General features: G+C 43.1%; 2 protein-coding genes across 16 annotated transcripts in view; one reads left to right on the forward strand and one right to left on the reverse strand.

The window, feature by feature from the left end:
• The first annotated feature begins 18 nt into the window (after positions 1 to 18).
• Positions 19 to 12,234, forward strand: CENPX (centromere protein X). Of its 13 annotated transcripts, none has more exons than XR_014949260.1 (6): positions 19 to 78; positions 168 to 219; positions 295 to 476; positions 624 to 712; positions 847 to 911; positions 12,161 to 12,234. XR_014949260.1 is itself a non-coding variant. In XM_085556494.1 (5 exons), exons 1-4 carry the CDS (start codon positions 40 to 42, stop codon positions 666 to 668), a joined length of 318 nt encoding a protein of 105 aa, XP_085412620.1. In that variant the 5' UTR covers positions 19 to 39; the 3' UTR covers positions 669 to 712; positions 847 to 1,411. The 13 variants fall into 13 exon arrangements, 3 of the variants coding, with proteins under 3 accessions (XP_085412620.1, XP_021389751.1, XP_021389752.1); XR_014949263.1 differs by having other exon boundaries at positions 295 to 348; positions 12,161 to 12,219; XR_014949256.1 differs by lacking the exon at positions 12,161 to 12,234 and adding an exon at positions 8,212 to 11,328.
• ASPSCR1 (ASPSCR1 tether for SLC2A4, UBX domain containing) overlaps positions 1,356 to 18,229 on the reverse strand; it is a 44,797-nt gene continuing 27,923 nt past the window's right edge. For 2 of the 3 annotated variants that reach the window (XM_085556476.1, XM_021534074.3), the window contains exons 13-16: positions 7,508 to 7,559; positions 6,726 to 6,795; positions 6,224 to 6,399; positions 1,356 to 4,871 (exon numbers count right to left, since the gene is read on the reverse strand). In XM_085556476.1, the coding sequence (XP_085412602.1) occupies positions 4,858 to 4,871; positions 6,224 to 6,399; positions 6,726 to 6,795; positions 7,508 to 7,559 (312 nt within the window). In that variant the 3' untranslated portion in view covers positions 1,356 to 4,857. The remainder of the gene's footprint in view (positions 4,872 to 6,223; positions 6,400 to 6,725; positions 6,796 to 7,507; positions 7,560 to 18,229) is intronic. The other variant, XM_077787419.2, reaches the window with a different exon arrangement.

Genomic DNA, 18,229 nt, shown 5'->3' on the forward strand with positions numbered 1-18,229 from the left:
TGCGCGCCCCCGGGAGGCGGGCCCGGCCGCGCGCGGGACATGGCGGAGCGGGGCGGCTGTGCTGGCGGCTTCAGGAAGGTGCGGCGGCTCCGGGCGCGGGGCACCGCCCCGAGCGGCGGGCGCGGCCCCGGCCCCGGCTCCGCTCATCCGTTCCTCTCTCCGCACAGGACACCGTGGATCGGCTTCTCCGCCTCCATTTCCGGGACGCGAGGACCCGAGGTACCGGGGCGGCCGCGGGCGGCGGCGGGCCGTTCGGGCCGAGCCCCGCCTCCCCTAACCGCCTTGTCGTTGCAGTTAACGCCGACGCGCAGCTGCTGGTGGCCGAGTTGCTGAAGGTCTTCGTCCGAGGTGAGCGCGCAGGGCCACCCCCCATCCCAGCCTTAGAGCGACAGGCTTCCGGCTCCTTCCCGAGCACCCGGCCACCTTTCGGCTGCTCCCGTCCTGCTTCGGCTCTGCTGCCTCCTACACAGCTGGAGGTGTGACCCAGCTTGCCAAACTCATCCGGGGCGCTGGGCCGCCTCCCTCCTCCCAGGACACCAGCCCGGCGCCCCAGACGAGTCGCCCCAGGTGATAGCTCCCAGACCCCTCTCACTGCCCTTCCCTTTCTTTCACTTGGGCTGCAGAAGCAGCGGCACGGGCAGCGCGGCAGGCTCAGGCAGAGGACCTGAAGAAAGTGGATACTGAACACCTGGAGAAAGCATTGCCACAGCTGGTATGTAACTGTGCACCTGAACTGCATGGGAACAGAATGAGGACATGGGCTGAACAGCCTAATCCTCATCTTTTCGGGAGCTGTTTTGAGAATCCAACCTCTGTCCTGACTTGCTTGCTGCCCTTTTCTTGCAGCTCCTGGATTTCTAGAGGCCTCCTTGAAGCATATGTTGCCTGTCAGCAGACAGTCCTGACCTGAGGTATGTCTCAGCCTCAGAGACACCCTGGGACCAACAGTCTTAACTTTTTCTTCCTCTGCCATTTTGATTCTGTTTCCTCTCTCATTTACCAAGCACAACACAGCCCAAAGCAATTATGCTGTCAGATACTGTTTTTCAGAAGAGGGTGCCATAGGCTTATTTTGTTCAGCTGAATGCATAACTGGTGCATAACAATGTATCTTGCTGCCTTACTCCTGTAACAGAGGTCTGTATTTCATGTAGTAAGAAGCTGTTGCTTTCTCAGCTAACTTGAGAAAGAGGTGCTGCTTCACAGAGATGCATGGAAAGATGTAATGGCTGGAAATACCATCCAGCCCTCAGGCTCTCATTGGCTCAAGCAGGCAGCTGTAACAGCAGCTCCATGTGCAGCTCCAGCCTTCCTAATGAATAAGTCATTAACAGGAGCTTAGTCACAAGCAGGACTTGCCAAAGGCAGGTAACTGATCTTTATTTTATAAATAAACAGTGTCTGTCCCTCACTACCTTCCAGTATTTCTCGGGCTGTGACATCAGAGAATGCTTGAAACCTTCTAACCATTCAATATTCTCCTCAGAGGCTGTTCCCCCTCTGCTATAAATTTGTTCTCACAAAGAAACATCAGTAAGTTAAAAACAAATCTCCCTTCCTTGTGTAGGCTCTGCTGCAATTCATCATCAAAAGTCAAGTTGTTTCAAAGACTTACAGAGCTTCCCCCTCACCCACCCTATTCCCTAAATCTTTGTAGGACGAAATAACAAACAGCATGTGTGAGAATCCCACATCATGGGACAGCCTGGCCCCTCTGGCAGCAGGGTGGGGGTGGGGGCCACTGTGAAATAAGAAACCTTACACATGTGGACAGACCCACACAACCCAAGTGGCTTTGCTGGGAAATGCACGGCTGGCTGCACAGAGCGCAACTGAAGGCAGGCTCGCTGCAGGATCGGCCAGAGCGAGCAGTCCTTTTCTCAGGAAAGCTGTGACAGGCAGAGGCTCAGTGGGCCACTGCACTTTGAGCTAGGAGCTATCGGGGTCATCCCTCAGACACCAACCACTCAGAAACCTCACAAAAACTGCAGTTTCAGTACACTGGTGAAAGTACCAGCTTAAGCAGTCCTCGGCACCGCAGCTTCTCAGCTGAGACAGCTGTTCAGCTGTACAACACATGCAATGAAAGAACTAATTCAGTCTTCAGCCCCACAACCATTGGTAAATAAAAAGGCAATAGCAAAAAAAAAAAAAAAAAAAACAAAACAAAACAAGTGATTCTACCTTTGAATGCCCTAAATGCCCTAAAACCACAAGGATGAGTTGATGGGTTCAGCTACTCTAGCAGAAGTGATACTGAAACAAAACCAGTTCATCATCAGGTAATTGCAGGTACCCTTGTAGCAAGTACCTTACTGGAGAGCCCACCATTTTAAATGAGGGGGTGTCCTGTCCCCCTTAAAGAATTCACTCCTACTTCCTTGCCTTTTCCAGATTTCAGGTCCTTGTCTACCTCCACCCTAACACCTACTGAAAGAGCAGTCCCAAAGTTGCTGCCCTAAAAAGGCTTGAGTTCCCTTCCCTGACACACAGAACTGTTCATGTGGACATCCACAATAAAGCAGCAATTGAATAGCAGCAGCAGCAGCTAAAAGTAACTCTTTGTATAGGGAAGGGGAATAAGACCTCTTGTCTAGCTATTGAAGGAAGGAATTTTTTCATTCTTGTGGTTAAACTAGGTTTGATGCACAGCTGAGTTACACCAGGGACAAGCATGGGCAGAACTGCCTGAGGGAACAGTCAGCAACATAAAGCCCTCACACTTAACCCATGAAACTGCCCCAAGAATACTGATACTGCTGCTTGTGTCCCTAAACTTTTTTATCCATGTCAGGTACTTGCAGGGGATAGCTATGGTCCTAACCCTTTACAAAAACTGACATAATTAGAGCAGCTAAGAAAATCAGTTAAGCAGATTATAATATTTGATGTCACCTGTGCTCTTCAAAAAATAAGGACTAGCACATCTGAAGGCACACTGCAACTTCCTCCCAACCACACTGCTTCTGCATATTCTAATCCTGGAAACCAAAAACACCAGCGCAAGTATTTCACCATCTATCATTAGCAACAGCTCCTGGTTCCCCCACAGGATATCTGTATAAATTCAGGATAACTGTATAAATTCAGCAAGGCAGCTCTAGCTACCATCTACCTCTGATTTGTGTAACATGAATAAGCCTGATATAGCACCTGAACCAAGATACCAACAGTGCTATGCAGCGGGGGCTCAGCCCATACTTAATTCACCAAAGAGTAATAAACTTTAAACTGTTTTTTTGTTTGCTACGGTATGTCTTTTATAGCCTATCAAGTGGCAGAAGGGCTTGCTTTTCCACAGAGAGGATTGAGTACAGGAGATGTACACAGTGCTTTCACATTCCCGCTGCCAGTGGCTGCACACGTTCCCTGTTCACATCCAGGTGTCATATAAGAAATCAATCCATTCTTTTGCTAAAGCATTCTGTGTTCCTTCTACTTTGAGACTCCTTCTTCCTCTTCCACCTTTCTTTCATGTCTCCCCCTCCCTCCAAGTTTCTTCAAAGCATCTGTGAGCATTTGGAAGTAATTAGACCTGAAGGGAAATGTTGGCCAGGCAGGGAGGCAATGACAAGTGCCAGGAACCCAGGGTGCCCTTTCTAGCCACTTTGAAGTTCATTCAGATGGTACAAAGCTCCATTTTGGGAGGAAGAGAACAAGGCATGACAGGCCAGCTGAAAAGAGAACAGATTCCTGAGAACTGACACACCAAGCGCCAGGGCAAGAAGTTATTAACAGGACTGACCAAAAGGGCCCCCGTGGCCACTCTGCTTTATTACATCTATAAATTGTGCAGATGCACATGTAGTGCAGGGAGGAAACAAGGAAAATGGAAAACATGGTATTACTGTACCATGGAACCCCGACTCTCCACAGATCACTGATCCACGGAGAAGACTTCAAACAAAACCCAGCACCATAACTCCCATGGTACAAGAGAGTTCATCTCCAGTATAAGGGCAATGCTAACCAATATTCATCCCCCAACGAGATCTGCAGGAGACAAAGATCTGGACTGGGCCTTTCCCCTGTACACTAACTACAGTGCAGAGCACACCTACCCTGCTCTGGGAATACTGAGGCAACCAATCAACTGTCATTTGAAGAGACCCTTCAACTGGATGTTTCTTCCCTTGCTGTAACTAATTACTGATGGTAATTATATACAGTGAAAATAAAAGTAGAGCTTAGGGCAGAAACAAGCTCAACAAGCATTCCATGAACAGATACCTGTGTTCCTTGTTAACAAGATTCTGGCAACTGAACACAATATGAGTGCAGCAGTCCAAGTGCTTCACAGGAAAGTTCACTGATCTCAACTGGTTTAAGTAACTGAAGTGCTTCCTCTTCATTTTCCAGCCATCTATGCCTGGAATTATCAGCAGCACTAACCCTAATACTAAGGGGCAGAGAGAAGTCTTGTTCTAGGCACCACTTAATAATTATAAGTAAAGCTGAACCAGATTGTATTTTGCTACTAGAATACAGGCTAGACTCAAGTGATCTCTGAAGGTGGAACTGAGAGGATTTGAATTTAAAAATATGGTTAGAAAAAAAGTCCTTTGCAGGAAGTATACAGGAATCATGTCCCCCTTAATTCTCTATTCTTATTATTTGCATGCAAGAAACCTTAAATTTAACCTCTAACCTTGCTTCTCTAGTCACAAAGACCACAAACAGGCCCTCCACTCCTCCACCAGCTGCAACTGGTATCTGAAATAGCCATTCTCTTTTTATAACTAATGTTCATACAGATTAGATCTCTCCAGGGTCACCAACACCTTTTGCACATTCTCAGTAAGTTCGTGGAGAAGAGGGCACAGCTGACAACTCAGTGATCCAGCAGCCCAGGATGCTTCATCTTTTTCCACCTACAAAATAAACACAACACCATTAAAACACTTAACATGTAATTATCACTTACTCACTTCTCAATAAAACAGTCTGGTGGCTGAGGGTTCTGGTCACTGCTGTGTTCAAGCAGCATTGGGGACCACAAGAGAGCATTTGGGGAGATGAAATGGTAAACACATCACAACTTTTCAAGCAGGGAACTTCATCCTTCACATTATTAATATACAGCTTAGAGCATATTATTAACCTTTCATAACAACTGTTAAATGGGAAACCTGCACAGGTAGGTGGGATAATATTTGGTACTTTATCCAAATAATCTTGGAAAATAAAACTATTTCAAGTGCAATGTTTCAAACATACTGGAAGTGGCAAACAGTGAAGATCCTGTTTCCCACTGCATCAGCATCTCAGCACCAATCTAATCCAAACCAGCCACAGCAGGGAAACACACTGACTCACTGTTCACACCTTACCCTCTGCTTGCTGGAACTGATAGCCCTTCACTGTCTTCCAGAAACTGATACTAAAATTCTCATCCATTAAGTCAACATTTGACATTATTAGCAGATCACTCCATATAAGAATTACTAGTTTTGCTTCTGTTAAGGGAGCAGACTGAGTATCTCTCTTTTTTGCCTCCCCACCCCCTTTCTCTCTCTTCCTCTACCCCCTTACCCCACCTCTGCCACTGCATCAAGAAGTGAATATTGTCAATTGTTTAATTTAGGAATTCCTTTTATAATCACTTCATATTCTGTATCAATTCTCGTCTAAAATACACACATAAGTCATTTGTTCTGGGACTAAAAAAAAAAGGTCACAGTTTTCTGTTCAGGATAAAATAAGAAAAAAATATAATAGACAATTGGTTGCAATCTTAATTATGGAAAACCGCTATTGGTTTGCAGTGAAGATTAAAAAAAGTAAGACCAACTAAAAAATTCAAGAGAAGTGAAAGTACTAAAACAGACTACAGCAGAAAAAGGAGAGTTATGCCAGAGATTTAAGAGATTACATGATCCCTTGGTATGTAGAATATCCTGCCTATTAGTATTTGAACTACACTGGCAGAGTGTAGAGCTCAGTATACCAAGCTCAGAACACAGTTAAAAATGCTACAGGCATATGGATTAGGTATCAGACTTCCCAATGTTCAGAATCTGCATTCATATACTTCTCCAGTGAAGGAAGGCTGAGGTTCAAGTCACCAACGAATTTGTGACTGACTAATAGTGAACCAAATGTCCTGCAAGCATAAGCTGACATCTGCAACAATACCATCAATATCCAACACATTTGGCAGAGAGGAGGCTGCCTTGTGGGGGCAGCTCAGAATGAGCAGAACTCTCCTATGATTCATTGATACCTGGAAGCTTCAGCCATTTGGGTATTTTCCCAGGGGCTTTTCTAAACACTTGCAGAGCTCCCTGAGTGCTGGATGCTTCTAGCTGCCCAATGGTCTCTTTGTCACTTCCCACTTCTGGTTCAGATAAGGATGGAGCCACTGACGCTAAAGCTGATGAAGCAGAAGGAACTAATGATCTGGACAAACATCAGAGAAAGGAAATAAGCAAGTAGAATTAAGCTTCATTTTTCATAATAGCCCCCTGTACCACCACCACCTTTAAACTTTTAAAGTTAGATTGAAAAAGCTCTTCTCCTCCCATGACAGAGGCACTAGTATTAAGTAAGTCACTGAAATCCTACTTTGCAAAGCTATGAAGTAGAGTATGACAGTATGACTGTTTCTGGACAGAAGGAATCCTAGTATTTTCAAAGCACTTTTCGTTGTAGTAAGATGGGCTCATTTAATGTTTCCCATTCCTGAAATACTATGGCATTTGCAACTCTACTCAACTCCAACATACCTGGCTACTAATAAATCAGCTGCAGAAGGAGAAACTGCAGAGCTCAGCAGGTCTGATTTCAGGTAACAAGCTGTTTAGAAATGAAACCAAATCACTTATTTGGTAACACAGATACATCAATCACCACAGTATCACATAGCTCTCCACTCAAAAATATCTGCTGTATACTACAGTAAATCTACCTCATCTTCCTCCAAATGACACAGGACATTACTAAACCATACCAGTTTCTTTCACGACTCAGAGGTGTTCTATTTCATCATTCAAACCTCAAGACCTTAACATTTTCTTTCAGTGCTCACCTCAGGAACTTTTCTGTGGAGACACAGCATACTTTGGTCCCTGGGAGAAACAGGAATTCTAAGCATAAACCAGAGATGCCAAAGAACCTAAGATTCAGATCTGTTCTACCATCTCCAGCCAGTCCACTACCACAGGAGCTCTGCAAAAGCATTTCTTAGACATTTGTCTGGTTAACATTTTGAACAACATGATTTTTTTTCCTAGGAGTCATTCTTCCATCATTCTTGATCCCATGACAGACAATGCCTACTCCCCAGCCTATCAAATCCCATAATAGAGGTACAGTGTCTACATCTGTGTTCAAACTAACTGACCAAAGCAGCTCTGCAGAGCTTTTGCCAGCCAGAACGGGGACATTCACCAAACAATCTCAAGGACTGCAGTTCCTTTTGACAGAAGAACTCTGACAGTAAGGATACAATACTGAGTCTACTGCAGGAACTATACAGTCAACTGAATGAGAAATTAAATGCACTCACCCCTGCACTCCTCCGATCCAAAATGAATGACAGCAGTTGGGAAAAGTTTAGCCTGCAACAAAAGGGGAAAAGAAAGTATCACTGTCTGTAGATGCTTTCACAGTTCCCTGTGAACATTAGAGACAGGTTAGACAGCTACAGACAAATTCACAGAGTTCAAACCAGGTCACTAACCATCTGTAAGTCAGAAAAACTTAATCTTCTACAGAGCACAGGCCATTCAGAGTAAGACATGAAGGAAAATTTTATGATCTGATTTACTAAATAGGTGATGAGACCCCTACAGCAAGTGCTTACTGCAGGAATGCCCTGTCATTCCTTCTCCTCTGTCCCCGTATCTAAGGCCATAATATTGCACCCAGATTCTCCACTGCTGAGCAGATAACATTAATATGATGAAGAATCTTCTGAGTGGATGACACCAAGAGAAGAAAAATCCAGCTATGCCCTTCCAAACTCTATTCTAAATAATTTTATTACATTTACACCCTGTCCATAGTTGAAATGTATCTAGTTTCACCACCTTTCCAGGATTAAGTATTTCCTTTTATAAATCCAACCTGAATTCCTAGTTCCTACTTAGCAGAATAATTGCCATATTCAAACATTTTTTTTGTATCCAGTGGGTTTGTGGTTATTTTTTTTCCTTTTATTTCAACGGAAGTCCTTGTAATTTGTGTCCATTTCCTCTTGTCCTTTTACAGGGCATTGCTAAGAACTCTGGACCATATTCCTTGCTACTTCACATCTCTTTTACTACACACATTGACAAGACCCCATAGAGCTTCTTTTTTTCCAGGCTGAACAACCTCGACTCTACCTCTCCCCATATATCAGATGCAGGTAACTCCAGTATCTTTTGGTCCTTTTCTGGGCACCAGAGAAACTGTGAAACTGGACTCATACATCCCCTGTTCAACTAAGGAATCACAAATTCACCTGTAGGTATAAAGGAGGGACCTACCTATGGAGGTTGTTCTGCCACTGACAGTGACCCCAAGTGTCACATCGCCTCTTCAAAAAAACTCAGCAATACTTTACAAAACACCATACCACCACATCGCGTGGTGAATCCAAGTGTTCCCAAGGGAAACACAGAGCAAGAGAGCCAAAGTTATTAAATTTCACTCTAAAAACAGACACTACTGCAAGCTCAGGCTTAGATTTTTAAAAGGGTATGATATGCAGAAGATTAATATGATATGGCATAAACAGCTGTTCCAGAAAGGACTCTGGAAAAACAACCACTATATTTATTACATGCATTATATGCCAGTATAATACCACATAAAGAATAACTAGCTGAAACAATTCTATTAAGCTTTTAGGAAGCCTTGTACTAAGAGACAGGTAAAGAAACTAAATCATCATGGTGTAAAAGAGGCAAGTTCCACTATAGCCAGAAACCATACAGCAAATGTTAATTAATGGCCTACATTTTCCCTGGCAAAACGGTAACATTAAACTTGTCACACTGATCCAATAAATAAATAACTAGATAAAAGCAAGTCACTGCCCCACTTGGTATCACTCATATGTACTGGGGAACTGTGCAGGGCAAACTGATTGCTCTGGAGTTTTCTTGAGCCTCTGTTGCCACCATCAGCCCAAGCTGGATACTGGAATGATGGTCCTTGGACCCAATCCAGTGCAGCAATTACCAGAACTCAAAAGAACCCTGATCTTCACAGAGGAGGCTGTGGACTGCTGCTAATATCGAGACTAATAAAATTCCATTAACATAAGGCAGAATGAAATAGCTTCACCTCTCTTCCTGCCTACAAGCTTCAGATGAGCATATGGTATTATGCATTTTTTGTCATTAATCCAGAGGCCACAGGAGACTGTGTCATGCAGCTCAGTCAACATCATGCTAGGCTGAAACAGGAGACATTTATCACTCTGCTCCAAGACTCAGCTCCTGCAAAAGCATCCAGGCAAATTCACATCCTTGAACATTTTAGCAAAATAATTATTTAGTAGGTCTTTTAACATTTCATTCCTCCATCAACAGGGCCTAAGGTTGCCTTCTCCAGTCACAAAGACAGCTCTCCATAAACTTTTTTAATTACAAAGTACCAGACATGGTTTAGAAATCCCAGAAAAAACTCTCAAAAGAGCTTTGATGTTTCTACAGCATTCGTCTATTTAGGAAATGGGTGCCTTAAAAAAGCCCCCCCCCCCAACAGACATACACTCAAGCCCTTTTACACACAACATCCTTTTCATGCCAGCTGCAAGTTGGAAAATGAGGTTTTTGTAGTGTGTTAGTGTTGGAATTTTTTAATAACCTCCCCTCTCTTTTTTTGCCTCCCGACCAATTATCTTGGTAAATAATTAACATTCTGAAGGAGATAAGTAAGCACAGAAACTCAGAACTCAAAGCCCTTTAGTTCAAAGCCCTGCCCTTTTCTCTTCATTTCCCTGCTGCTGCCACTGAAACTTCCTTGTCAATCAAGCTCTGGGCACACACATCAAAGCTTTATGTGGGAATGGCCCCAAGGGGTCAGAGAAAATTCATGGCAAAGCCTGTGTGAGGCACAAAGAGAGAAAGAGAGTGAGAAATACAGACCAACAGTTAGACAGACTCACTCAACAAACAAACATATAGACAGACTGTGCCCCAATATAAACCTCTAGCCTATTTACTCACAGGTCGTGAAATAATCATAGTTCACAGTTTCAGGATCCACGTCCACAACTATTTCCTACTGCTGGCAAAACATCAGCTCAAATGTTTCAGTTCAAATTCTTAATTGAAAGAAACTTAAAGGAGCTAGAGAGCAGCCCTGCAGTACACAGAATACAACGTCCTTCCCATGGCTCCTTTCCCTGCATCTCTATCCTTTCCTAGGGGTCAGCCAACATGGAGTCTTCCTCTTTCCAAACCTCCATCCAATAAGGCTTTTCTCTCTAATCCAAACAGACTATTGGCTCATGCATAGAACCTTTGGTCTAGCTTCCTTTGTGTGAAATTGTCAGGTACCACCCCAATCCCAACACTCCCTGAGGGTGCAGCATAGAAGGCAGCCAGCTACACCTCACCTGGGAATTCTCTAGCCAGTCACTGGCAGGACCTAACGCTGTCCCAGAGTTTTTTATAATCGGAAGTATTTAAATCAGCAACATTTTCACACAAAAAAGTAAAAGCAGGCCAGTAGAATGATCCCACTGTCCAAGGACTGTCTCAGCATAAAGATGAGAAGGTTTTAGTGGATTCTGTCCATGAAAACATACGAGCCCAAGGTCAAAGCCCTTAACATTCTCTAACACACTTATGAATGTAACGATCAACCACTGGGCAGACCATCACCTGAAAACTGTATCCTCAAGTCAGCTGTTCTAATGTTTGCAGTTGTTCTAATGCATCTGACAATGTTTCTAGAACAACTCTGCAGTTCTTCACTGCATAGGGTTCTTGCAAGAACATCTATGAATCAGAACAGATTTTGAGAACTCTTAGGAGCCTTCCAGGTTAACCAAAAGAATCAAAGGATGTTCAAAACAAGTAACTCAAAAACCTCCACTCACTTATATGCAAAGAATTACTACAATAGGACTGAGCCAACAGTCAGTTACTACACTCCAACACCCAGTATTTCTTTTCCTTGCCGCTTTCATTTCCAGCCAAAAAACTGCCATTCTGACTGGGGAAATAGATGCTATTAATCTATTGAAACATAATGTTCAAATAACACTATCCAAGATGTATTTACAACATAGTCAGATTTACTGCACCAATACCTAAAAATCCAACTGAAAACAGTGTCCCATTGGGTAATTATATAGATGCGATGTAAATAAAAATACTTTTGAGTTTGTGGGGTTTTTTTATTTTTGTGGGCTTCCTGGTTTCGTTTCTGTTTTTTGGGGCTTTTCTTTTTTATAGAGATGAAAAACTGAGACCTAAAGAGATAACTTAGTCAAGGTCACACAGGATGGCAGCAGCAGCAATGAGAACTAAGCATGCAAGTCTCAAGAGTCCCATCCAAGATCATAATCACAGGACAGCTTTCTTCTGAAGGGATTAGAAAGTCGCTGAGGCAAGGAGAAAAGGAAGACAATGTTCTGTTTATTACCCTTCTCACTTAATAAGTATCATTCCAAATTACCATCTCCTCAGATTTTAAATATATGTAACACAGCTTTATCCACGTGCTTAATTACAGTTGCAGAGGTTTAAATGAACACTTGCCATTTCAGAGATCTGAAGACCAGCCTGTTTCTTGTAAAGCCATATTTAGTCTGAAACTATACAGCTGAGTAACTCCATTTTTACTCAGAGAAATAGTGAACAGTTACTCAAACACTGCAGTGGTGAGCGTGGTTTGTGACAGCATGGCAACCCGGCTGTGGAGTGGCACACTGGGGCTGCTGCATCTCACATTCCATGATAAAAATACCCACTTCAGAACAACAGTCTCTGGTGAATCCAGCTGTGATACAGCAGAGAGACATTGCTGCTTTGTTTTACTGCATGTTTCAGTAACTTGTTCTCTAGAACACAGAAAATATTTCAGGCAGAACCCTCCCCAAGTAACATCTCAATCTTTCCTGTTTCTCAAATATACATACACAAAAAAATCCTAAAACAGAGCATTGCAGATGTTGTACATTATTCTATTCTCAGGAAGCTGTTCTCTTCCCTGACAGCAATGCTGTCAGACCAGGCAGAGGCTGCTGCTGAAGGGAACTTGCAGCTGCCAGAAGGAGCAACATTCTTTCCATTACACAATCTGAGAAGATCAGAGTGCCACAGGTCTGCTGTTAGACTAATGTTAGGAAGATGAATAAGAAAATAAGCACTTCAAAGGAACATGAGCATGGAAGGAGAAACCCAAGATACCAACATGAAATACTGCATAGTACACACACCCCAAACACATAAACTAGGTCTTGGAAAATTCAACTGGCAAGCTGGTGGATCAAAAGTTTCTCCAGCAAGACTGCACAGCATTGCTGAGACAGAAATAAACACCACAGTCATGGTGAAAGAGACAGATCAAGCAGTTCAAGTTTATAACCTGAGAACGAAGCTGCCCAATGTGGACATCAACTGCCAGAAGAGATGGCTATTCTGTGGCCAGCATTGAGGAGATCTGATCCAGCTAGGGCAGGGGACCTTTAAAATTCATAAGGCAAAGATAAGATTTAAAAACACTTTTGAGAAGGCTACTTATGAAGGCATCCAAGTATGAAGAGCATTCATTGAGACCTTGATAGCTGAGATCAGAAAGATCTGGCCTTCAAAACTGACAGTAGCGTCAACATTTTGGGCAGGATTTCCACTCCAAATTCAGTTGTGCAAGGAGCCTCTCATAGGGCTGAAGAACCCAGCTGCTCTTGAAGCAGCATCATGCTGCAAGCATAGACAGTCTCTGCGAGTGTAAGTAACAGACGTCAACACAAAGAGAAGGTGAGATTGGAACTGAATGCAGTCAGATGATAAAATCCTGGATGGAGAAGACTAAGACTTTTAGGTGAATGCCATCCTCTGTGCTGGATGAATTTTAGTATTAATTACAATTTTCTTTGCCAGTGAGTGCAATAACCACAAGGCCTGCCACAGGAAATGCCTCTGATGGACTGACTCTGATGAAGTAATTTTTTCTAAAATTGCATTCAGACTCCTGCCAAAAGAGAAGGCTTCGTACTGCCCGAGTCGTAGTCAGGTTCACTGAACAAACACACCAGACATACTGCCCACTCTGGCATTAACAAATAGGATATGGAAAGAGAACCAAAGACAAAGAAAGGAACTAACAGCTCATCTGGATTTCTGCCTCATGGTATGTGACAGAGGAAACACTCTAAGATCTGACTGGAAGACCTAAGTATTTATGTGGAAGCCTGTGGATTCCTTTAGCTCCTCTGTAGACAGAGGATGGCCTCCTGTCCTCTCTGCTGCCTTGACTTTTCCAGTGACTGGTACTCCTACTTTGTGCTAAATCTTTCCTAGTATTAAAACAGCAATCAATGATTTTTTTTTCCACTAACCCACCACAGAAATGCACTTCAAAACTGCCTGTTTCTGCGAGGAGAAAGAAGCTAAGAAGAAACTCTGAAAAGCTCAGACAGCCTAGAAAAACACAAACAAGCCACTGGAGCTACAAGGAACTCAAAGCCAAGTGCTACAACAGGGAAGCCTGTGGTTGATGAGCTCTGGAGAGCAGAACATTATAAAACACTTCAAGGACATGAGGAGAAGGCCGCCAGCAAAAACAGCAACAACAAAAAATCAAAGCAATGCCTTGAAGTCTTTATGGGCTCCAAAAACTCCACATTGCTGCCAATTTGTGTGTTCACTATACTGTAAATACACACAGATTTTGGGAGCATTCACTTCAGACAGTTCTTTCATTCCAAGTATCTTGGCAAACAAGTCAACAACAGTTGTCTTTCTTCCTGGTTTTGCTAGCAGCGCAAAGGTTCTCCCTTCATTGTAAGTGATCAAATGTAATGAATGTAGTTCCAAACTTGTCAGCTTGAATGGTGGGAGAGGGTGGAAAGAGCAGAATATTGGTAATATTCCACCATCTGCAGTCACTTCTGTTATTGGCTTCAGCACAAATTTCAGTAATTTATAAATATTTGAATGCTCAAATATGCTCACATTACTGCCTCAGACACCATCCATTTTTCCTTACCAACAACACCAACATAGTCTTTAGAGTGGAGGATAGCCTACTGCTAACTTAGGACCTGGGATAACATGAAAATTAAATGCTGGGAAAAAAATCCAGAATGGCTAGATACACTATGGTAGTACCTACTTTGGAAAACTCAAAGAGTCAGGTTATGTGCAGGCATCTCTGCAAGGGCAGCACATCAAGTACCAAGCATCCCAAGAGTCACCACAAGTGACATGCAGCATTTGGGGCAAAAGTGGCAAATTTTGGCAGTTGCATGATACAACCTGAACCCTTAAAGAGATGTATTACCAGTAAAGAAAAACTTCTTCCTGAACCTTTCACACATCCTCCAAACCCAACAAAGATACATCAAAAAACTTGAGCACTTAGTTGGACTGTTACTTTATCCAAGCTCTCTTTCTCCTATGATGTCTGAAAGAACTGCATACTCCACAGAACTTCATTCTCATTCACATCCTATGAACTACAACACTGTTATTCCAGAACAAGCTTTCTCACTACATGGGTGCTGCATATTGCCAGGTCACCTTAGAGCAAAAGCTCCTCCATCCCCAGCCCCAAAGCCACATTATTTTACAAAGTACCTTAACCATGTCTCCCCTATCTTTACAAGGCAGCTTTTTCCTTTTATCTCCCTCCTTCCAGATCAGGGAACAGAAGGGGAGCTCTGACTAAAGTACAAGAATGCTTCCCTTCCATGGACCATGAGATGAATGAAAAGGGAAAGGTCTCCACAAACCCTCTGCATAGAGCCTAGCCCCATCCAGGGCACAGTAAGGCACTGCAGCACTCGGTTTCACAGCCAGCGATGATCCCTGGCCCACACAAACCTCTTTCCAGACTTAATATTTCTCAGTTTGGAAGGCCACAACCTTATATGAGAAGCAGTGAGCAGGTCCCACCCGCAGCGCTGCCCTCCTACCCCAGCACCACAAAGATTACCTCTTTCATTCTTATTTCTACTGAGAGCCCCGAGGCCCAGGCAGTGCAGCCTCATTGGGAACAGACGCCTGCAAACACAGCATCCAACAATGACACAGTGGCATGGGCACAACAGCTGGAGTGATTTCCATACCTGTTTCTGTCCAGAGCAGAAAGGCCCTTCAGTCCCTTTCTTCCAGGCACCCAGACTCCAGCAGAAGGGAAAATTTATCTAAGCAGGAAAATTATGGCATGGGGCCTGCACTGACATGGTGAAAGTTAGAGGAATAAGGGTTTACATTGGTTAATGGCAGCAAAGCTTCTCCCATAATCAGCCAGGCCAAACAGGGATAAGGCACCATCCTCACAGGTCAGAATTCTGTGGTCTTTGACAGCAGTCTGGATAACCAGAAAAGCATGACAAGTTCTCAACAGGAATTGTTTCTTTCAGGTTTGATGCTTCATCCAAGTAAAATGTTTATAAACACACAGAATAATTCCTGCCATAACAGACCATGACCTGAAAGGGCTGAAGGGCCCCCAGCAAGGGACACAGGCTACAGAGCCACTGACATTAAAAACAGCTCTCCCAAGGAAAGAAGAACCAGAGGCAGAACAGAAGTCCATTCAACCCAGTCAGTTCCCTAACAGACAAAAACCAGATGAACAGAAAAGAGTATCCTTGATTTTAAGTGATTAGCTAGCAATGATTTTCAGTTTAGAAGCTTCCTGAGGTTTCTATATATTAAGACAGACTTACTAAATATCTTCCTCGAACTTGTCCAAAAGTCTCTCAAATCAGTATATCCTTTTAGTATATAGCGTCCTGTGACAAGGAATTCTATGCCTCAATTTTCTGACACACTGACAACTACCTTCTTCCATCTACTCTAGCTCCTGCTTGCCTTACTTGATGCCACTCACTCATACTCAAGAACAATAACTCAATGCATTCCAGCTTCTCCTTGGCACATTATTTCCTTTCCAGTCACATCTTTTACAGACTGGCAAGTCCTAACCTATTCAGTCTTTCTTTGGACAGAAGAAGATCTCTTTGGACAGACATTGCAGATCTCTGATGAACCTCATTCCCCTTCTCTGCACCTTCACCAGCTCTTTTTGAAGAAGTGAATCCAGATCTGGATATTATTCAGACAAACCCTGATCCGTACACAGAGATGTTCTCTATTTTGTTCTGAATACTTTGCTTTTGGAAGGAGGTTGTTTTCAATTTGACTGCTATTCAGTAATGAGCTGATGATTTCACCACCTTAAGACTTTGCTCCAAAGCCATAATGATCAACGCAAGAGCTCACTGAGCTGTGTATGAAGCTCAAATTATTTTCCCTGCGCATCATCACATTTACCTATGTAGAGCTAGCTGGATAAGCCAAAAATGCAAAGTCATGCAGCTGTTAACTAATGTGATAGTAATCTCTTTGTAATATCATGTTACAATCCCTAAAAAATATTCTAAGGATGAGATTCTACTTGCTTTCCACATTTGGCAAGTAATTGTACAGATTAAGTATAGTTAAGATTGTGCTTTAAAACTCCATTTTATTTTAATTATACCAAATTTCTCAACCACTAGTTCAATTTGACTATGGTGTGATTACATGTGGCAGGTTTGGATTTGACACCCTTTATCTTAGTTGGACGTTATTCCTCTTTCACGGTGACAGAGAGGATATGAGAAATGAGAAAAAATATTTTCCTTAAAACAATCCATTTGCAAAGAATTTTCTACTTTTGAGCACAGCATCTTGAACAGTCCCAGATCTGTATCAAAGTCAAGGCTTTGCATCTTTGCCATGTGCCACAGCAAGTATTGCAATCCACAGAAAGCTACTGCAGACTGGAGATGTCTGACAATAAAATCGATCAGGTTCTTCACAAAGTTGTGATTTCTAATGAAGTCCCTAAGACTGGGCTGTAAGGCACCTCCAAGTCTTCAAAGAGCACTAATTTAATATGTGCTCATGTCTCAGGGAGCTGCCACAAAGAATGAATTTCACAGTAAATGTCACAACTAGGAAACTGGGAAATTGCCACACGTATAACAAGCACCAGTAATGATGCCAGGTACAGAACAAAGGCTTTAACGCAGCAAATTAAACAAAATTTCTGCCATAAGGTTTCTTATTTCAAAGACAACAAGATGTAATTATTCCTGTGGTGTTTTATTGAAAAAGTCATGTTTCAGGAGACATCCAGAGAAACATGAGATGTGCACTGAGAAAGAGAAAATAAAATAAAGCAGTACTTCAGGACAGGGGAGGCAGGCAAGGGGCAAATGGAGGCAAGCAGAGGATTTAAAACATTTTAAGAAACAGACCAAAGTTAACAAGGGTGACTAGAACCAGCATCAGAGGATCAACAGGAGGCAGACACAGGTCTGAACATTTAGTCAACTAAAAGCATCTGCATGTGTATTTCTTCCACATGGCCTGGTCAGCAAGTTGTGGAACTTGGAAAACTCCATTGCAAACAACTTCCAAGGCATGTTAATCACTACCTAGCTCACCATGCTGCCTGAAAAGTCCCTCTCTCTATCCCTCTCCCCACCCCAGCCCTTCTCAGGGCATCAAACAAGAATTGTCACTGCTGCTACATGAGCCTTTACTCTGAAGGATCTCTGGAGCATCAGTCTGGAAGGGTCCATGCAGTTCTGAATGACAGAACATTCTAAAAAGCATGACTCTGGGGCAAAGTCACTGGCAAAATCATTCAATCACTCCTAATGTGTGATTTACACAGCCAATAGTCTCTGGCCAGGGACACCAAGACCACCTTATATGTCACTTGCAAAAAAATCTCCAGGAATCTGAATTTGAAAACCTGTATTTCAGTGTTTTCAGAGAAAAATTACACAGAGAGAATGCATATCCCTCAGTGCACACTGACTCTCACATAGTGATTTCAAAAAAGTCAGATTTCTGTCTAATATGGCCTCTAGCTCCCACTGTAGCAATTGGAAACAGTTCCCTGTCCACACTGAGTCTCATCTTACTATCCTAGTCGAGCTACAGATAAAGCACACTCAGCTCAGCTCTCACAATAACATTCCAGGTTAACTACAGCTCCAACTCTGTACCAAACAATGTGAATCCCCACCCCTGCCCCCAGCCTGCCTCTGCCTATTGCT

This window comes from Lonchura striata, chromosome 18 (assembly GCF_050655825.1).
Source record: "Lonchura striata isolate lonStrDom1 chromosome 18, ASM5065582v1, whole genome shotgun sequence".
NCBI classification, from domain to species: Eukaryota; Metazoa; Chordata; class Aves; order Passeriformes; family Estrildidae; genus Lonchura; species Lonchura striata.

What these genes read in the sequence shown, in the direction of transcription:
- CENPX (XM_085556494.1), top strand. Translation starts at nt 40, where the DNA reads ATGGCGGAGCGGGGCGGCTGTGCTGGCGGCTTCAGGAAG. An exon ending in CCGGGACGCGAGGACCCGAG is followed by an intron (nt 220 to 294) that starts GTACCGGGGCGG and finishes TTGTCGTTGCAG; the next exon opens with TTAACGCCGACGCGCAGCTG. An exon ending in TGCCTCCTACACAGCTGGAG is followed by an intron (nt 477 to 623) that starts GTGTGACCCAGC and finishes CTTGGGCTGCAG; the next exon opens with AAGCAGCGGCACGGGCAGCG.